At 53.8% G+C, this 6000-nt stretch overlaps 1 protein-coding gene across 1 annotated transcript in view; it reads left to right on the top strand.

The window, feature by feature from the left end:
• Positions 1-1387: 1387 nt before the first annotated feature.
• The window catches only part of LOC144727646 (uncharacterized), a 42871-nt gene continuing 38258 nt past the window's right edge, over positions 1388-6000 (top strand). Inside the window, exon 1 of the mRNA XM_078606613.1 lies at positions 1388-2750. Coding sequence (XP_078462739.1) covers positions 2343-2750 — 408 coding nt within the window. The 5' untranslated portion in view covers positions 1388-2342. The remainder of the gene's footprint in view (positions 2751-6000) is intronic.

Below are 6000 nucleotides of genomic sequence, written 5' to 3'. Positions count from 1 at the left end.
GCTCCTATTATAACAGACATGGCACACTTCGCGGTGGTGTGGCTATCACCACGCCCGGCCGCATTTGTCTCCCCGTTTAAGGCTGGACTCACCTAAAGGTTGCCCAAGACGGGTTCGCTTGACACTGATATGTGCATGGTCAGGAATTGAACTCAGTTTGCCAGACACACACACATAACGTACACGCAAAAGCAAAGGATTCAGCATTTATCGTTGGAACCTCAGGGCAAATGCTGATTACACACGCACACATGCTCACGCCCATGTGCATTCATGCTTATACACACACTTACACACTGGTACATGCACACGCATCACACATGTATTTACACATGCAAATACAAAGACACACATACTTACACATATACACCATATATGCAGGCACTATACTAATACACACGCGCATACCCACGTACGTACACACGCATACTTGCACGTACATTATGTGCGTATGTGTACATACGGTGCATATATGCACAAAGACACACTTACGCACATACCGTATACACAAATGCATTCTGACACACGCGTACACACTTGTATACACGGGCACATACAAAGACAAAGATCCCCCGTATAGCCTTAACACACTGTAGGGGCAAGTGCTGTTAGCGAGCACCTATGAAGGCCGGAACGGTACACGAGGGGGTGGGTGGCTAGCACCACGCCCGACCGCCTTTGTCTCCCTAGTGACGATGGTTACACACCGCACCAGGTACTTATTTGAGGCTGAGTCGACCTAGGGGAGGCCCAGGACCGGTTCGGATAATCGTCACTGGTGTTGGCCGTGAGCGGGAATCGAAGCCGGGTCGCCGGGTGCATAGCGCAGCGTAGCGCTAACTACTACACTACCGCACCCCCAAAGGTATCTATACATACACGCCAATGCGTTCACACATACACACTAACGCGCACTTACACGTCTACACACGTGTGTGCGTGTGTATATGTATGGGCCAATATACCGTACGTACATACACACATTCGCATTTAGACACAAACGCATTCTCCAAAAAACGATAGCACTCACGTGCACACAATGACAAAGATCCCCTGTATAGCCTTAACAGACTTTTGGTTACAAGTGTTGTTAGCGAGCACCTATGAAGGCCGACACGGGAGCGCGGGGGGGTTGTCATGCACCACGCCCGACCGCCTTTGTCTCCCCAGTGGCGACGTTTGACACACCGCGACAGGTACTCATTTGAGGCTGAGTCGACCTTGGGGAGCCTCAGGACCGGTTCAGAACCTCGTCACTGGTGCTGTTGGTGGCCGCTCTAACCGATCCACGACGTGACACGCGCGCGCGCATACTTGCACACACCCACACGCGCAAGCCAGAAATACAAGCTAAACCGTCTCCACCCATCCCAGCACTAGAGGCGGAGCTGGTTTGTAGTAAAAAAAACCCGACGAGACCCCCATGGGCAATGAGACGCACACACACACAGAGAGAGACCACAGCAGTTTGCGCTGCATGCACAGTGCAGAGAGTAAGGGACGCGCGCTTAGAGCACACAGGCAGTGTAGCCCCACGCCGTACGCATCGTGTACACACGCGGAGTAGAACGCACGGGGACACGGGCGAGCTAGAGGAGGTTGGCGGTGTTGGTGGTGGACGGGAGCGAAGGGAGGAGAGGGAGAGAGAGAGAGAGGGGGGAGAGAGAGAGAGAGGGGGGAGGAAGGAGCGAGGCTGGATGAAGTCATACCGAGCCAGCAAGGCTGCGTGCGTGTTGTGTCAGACTGTACAATAGCCTGCACGGCAGCGAGGGAAGAGAGGACGCTGTTAAGGAGGGGCAGGAGGACAGGCGAGTAGGTGAGTGAGTGAGTGGCTAGGGAGGGTTATGTGTGCGTGCAGCCCTTTCTTTGCTCATAACAACAACACCGGGTCAAGTTGTCAGCGCACGACGCTAGCACGTTGCGAATAATCGCTACAGCGGTGAATCTACCAAATTGCAATTACAATAGCTATTAAGGACTCAATAGCCGGGCCGCGTTAGCACATCGGGGAGGCATAGCAGGGGCCCCCCCGACGCAGTGACAGCGCTCGCCACGCCGGGCAAGCGGTGCAGCACAGCAAGTAGCGCGGCTCGTTTTAAAGAGACTCTCTCTCTCAGTGCTGCTCAACGCCAGCCGCTCTGAGTGTACACACAGAGTGAGCGGGGGCCACACATGCGCACGCCGTAGCCGTGGGTTGTTACCCTGCCGTGCCCCCCCCCAGCCCCAACCCGCCCAGTCGGCCGCACGCCACTGTGCATGCTGTGCGCGTGTGGCTCGAGCCGTCTATGTAGTCGGAGCCACCCCTCTCGTTGCCCGCGAGCGCAGCAGATCGTCCGCCAGACATGTCTTACCAGCACGCCTTCTTGTACCAGTCTCCCGCCGCATCGCTCGCTGCGCTCTACCCATCCGGATCGTCGTCGTCGTCTTCGGCGGCCGCCGCGGCTGCTGTTGCAGCGGCGGCCGCGGCTGCTGCGGCCGCGGCTGGAGGCGCGGGGCCAGGGGGGGGAGGAGGAGGAGCGGCCGCGGCCGCGGGGCTCCTGATCGGCTCCGCAGCCGGCGGCGTGGGATCCGTGAGCGCCGGAGTTGGTGGTGGTGGTGGAGGGCCAAGCGGAATGCTTCACGCGGGACGAGGAGCCGAACTTGGACGTTCAGGGTCTGCGTTCAGCCCCTACCCCGGGCTAAGAGCCTCCCTCTACGCAGGCCCTTTCCAGTACGCGGCCGCCGATGGCCCCCCCTATGCGGCGTACATGGTGAGTGAGCAACCTTTACGCTCTTTTACACACGAGGGACATTGCCCGAAACGTCGACTGTTATATTTATATTTGGGGGGGGGGGGTCACAGTGTTATTGTGTTTTTTTTGTGCATGTACATAATTTACAACGCAGTATCATGCTACAATACACATTCTCGTTGTGTCATACAGGGCGATCCATTCGTAGATACCCCATCAAAATAAACAGGGGGGGGGAAACTAGAGAGAACAAGATATTATATTTCAAAGCCTCCGCATGACACCCGCCCAATCGCAATGCGTGTGTTCAATATTCCAACACCCTTCCGAAACACTTTGACCAACATCACACGGCTGCGTTTGGCCCAACGTGTTTAGAAGTAACAGGGGTCATGCGGGGGGGGGGAATCAGTGGGGTGTCCACAAATGGATCGCCCTGTACGCGGACACGCAAGTCGCGCAACATTATATCGATGGTCCCTTCCGAGGCCATCGATATCATTTAAACCCGTCTATCGTAGAGATCTGCAATGTTGCGCGAACACAGTCGCCGACGCTCATAATTTGGAGCAATCTGAAAAGGCAACGTTCAATTAAGGAACTTACAAAAACATTTTGCGAGCTCCCAGATATTGATGAGGGGGGGGGGTCTCGGGAGGTTGATCGGTGGCACTGACTCCCCCCGCCACAGCGTCAGAGTCTAGAACAGCGATCATTTGCGTTGCGTCTCGCCACACATCGACGCACCGTACGATTCAACTCGCCACGCATCGACGCCTCACCGTCGGCGAGCCGAGCCGTCTTTATCCGCCTCTTCGCGGAGCGTGCAGAGGGGGGGGGGGGAGTTGCGATCGGAGAGCGGCGCGGTGATTCGCGCACGTGCCGCTACGAAGCCGGCAACACAAACAAAAACAAACGAACCTGGGATCGAATCCTGGCAAATGTGCGCATGTTCCGTTAACGATTATCAGCGGTGCATGCCGAGGGCCACCTCTAGGTCGACTCGGCCCCGATACGCATTTGGTGAACCGTAAACATCGCCGGGCGTGCGTTGTTCCTCGCCACCAACCACCTCCTCGTGCCCGTAATAGGCGCTCGCTAATAGCCCGATGTCCCCACGGTGTGTGACGCCAATAGGCGGATTTGTTGTCGTTGCTGTGCGTGATGAACCGCTCCCCGGCGTGCACGTGGCGACGTTGATAGGTGCTCGCAGACAAGGGCACTTAACTCCGACAGGTTGATGCGGCTGCGCGAAGGCTTCCCTGGTTGTGAATACGGATGTAGCGTGCGGTGGGTACTTCGCCCGGGTTTATTCTTCAAATTACGACGCCTTATACCATGTGTGTGTGCGCGCGCGTGTGTGTGTGTGTGTTTTAAGGAAGGCGATGGATAAGTGGCATTCAGCTTGTGTTACCGAATTTGTTCTCGTATTTTGACAACACTTACACAGACGTGACTGGTCCTACATTCGTTGTTGATATTGACAACAGTCTACGCTGGCGTACACACACTGTTTTAAACACCCCCCACCCCCATACAATCACATACCCGTGCACGGTTAACGTCAGTGACGAGTGGTATCTGAACCGGTCCCCGCTCCCCTACCGGAGCGTGTTGACCAGCCTGGTGAAGTATAGTCTAACAATAGGGGGACGATGGGTCCCGTCATCCAGCAGTGGATTTAAAAAGGGCTGAACAGAAGTGCCATCATGTAAACATTGCACAATTCTATCCGTGTAAACTACGCGTTACAGCGTTTCAACAGATGTAACTGTGTTGGATAGTCGTACACGTGCGCAGGTGTGTGCGTGTGCGTGTGTTAATCGTAAGCAACAGTTGCGTACATGGTTTCATATAACTAAGACACCGTATGTGCATTACACTATATAAGCATAAACGTAGGTACGTATATACATACATACACAAAGATTCCCCATATAGATCCGGCCGGCTGCTGGGGCAAGTGCGGTTAGCGAGGGCTGAAGAAAGCCGGCAAGGCACACGAGGGAGTGGGTCACCAGCAACCACGCCAGACCGACTTTGTCGCCCCAGTGTTGATGTTTACGCATCGCAGGAGGTACTCGTTAATGGCTGAGTCGACCTAGGGGAGGCGCAGGATTCGTTCAGATAATCACCGCCGATTGTCAGCCGTGTCCGGGAATCGAATTCTGGGAGCGGGATCCGTAGTGCAGTGCGCTAACCACTTACGCCACCGCTCCCACGCCATACACAAACAAAGACAAAGCTCCCCCTTGTTTTCTAAACCCAGGCTATTGAGGCGAGTGCTGTTAGCGAGCACCTATTAAACCCGGAACGGCGCACGATTGGGTGATATGGCCCAGCACATACACAGCACACACACAGCACACACACACACACAGATAAACTCTGTACGGATATCAGTCACGTGCGCTCGTTAATTGGAATCATCTTACCGCCCAATAGTTTCACTTTGACCTCGTGGTCATTTCAAGTGATTTTTTTTTCAGGAATATATATTCCCCTCCCCACGTCAATCGGAGGAGATGCGACAATTAACACAGCGCACGGACACTGTATCGCTTCAGCAGTGGCATCGAATGTGAACAAGTGTGTATGTATGTGCGCGCAATGTGCGTGGTTACGTACATGGAATAGCGAATTGTGTAGCGAATAGCGCACTGCGCTACGCACCTTGCGCCCAAAGTTCGATTCCCGCTCATGACCAATAATAGTGGCGACTATTTGATCTGGTTCCGGGTCTCTCCTACGTCGACTCAGTATTAATTGTGTGTCTGGTGCCGGCCTCAATAGGTGAGCGCTAACAGCACTTGCCCTATTAGTTTGTTAAGGCTATACGGGGATCTTTGTCTTTTTCTCTACATGGTAGAATTAACGAGCTCGCGTCGCGTGTGTGAATGCGTTTCACGAATGTGCATTTAAATATTGTTGACATGTATATTCATTCCGTGTTTGGGTGAGCGTTAAATAGTGTATGCAAGGTGCGGCGTGTGTCTGTGCGTGCTTCAAGTGCTGTAATAAATGCCTTTTCGGCAGCATCAACCATTGTCGATTCATTGCTGGATGAAGGCCTGACCACTCCATGGTTTGTTATACTCATGCAACAGTTGGGTTACTAATTACCGTGTGCACACGTATTAAGTTGCAATCGATGTATGTGTTTGTGAAGTTATAGATATGCGTGTGGGGTTAAGCTAATCTCGTGTGTGTGTGTATACGAGTGTGGAATAATTCATACGCCTGTGTTTGTTTGAGAGGTATAAGTTAC

The sequence above is a fragment of the Lampetra planeri genome, chromosome 26 (assembly GCF_965212315.1).
Source record: "Lampetra planeri chromosome 26, kcLamPlan1.2.h2, whole genome shotgun sequence".
Lineage (NCBI taxonomy): Eukaryota > Metazoa > Chordata > Hyperoartia > Petromyzontiformes > Petromyzontidae > Lampetra > Lampetra planeri.
Note: the sequence above shows the minus strand (reverse complement) of the source record. Positions and strands in the feature narration are given on the sequence as shown.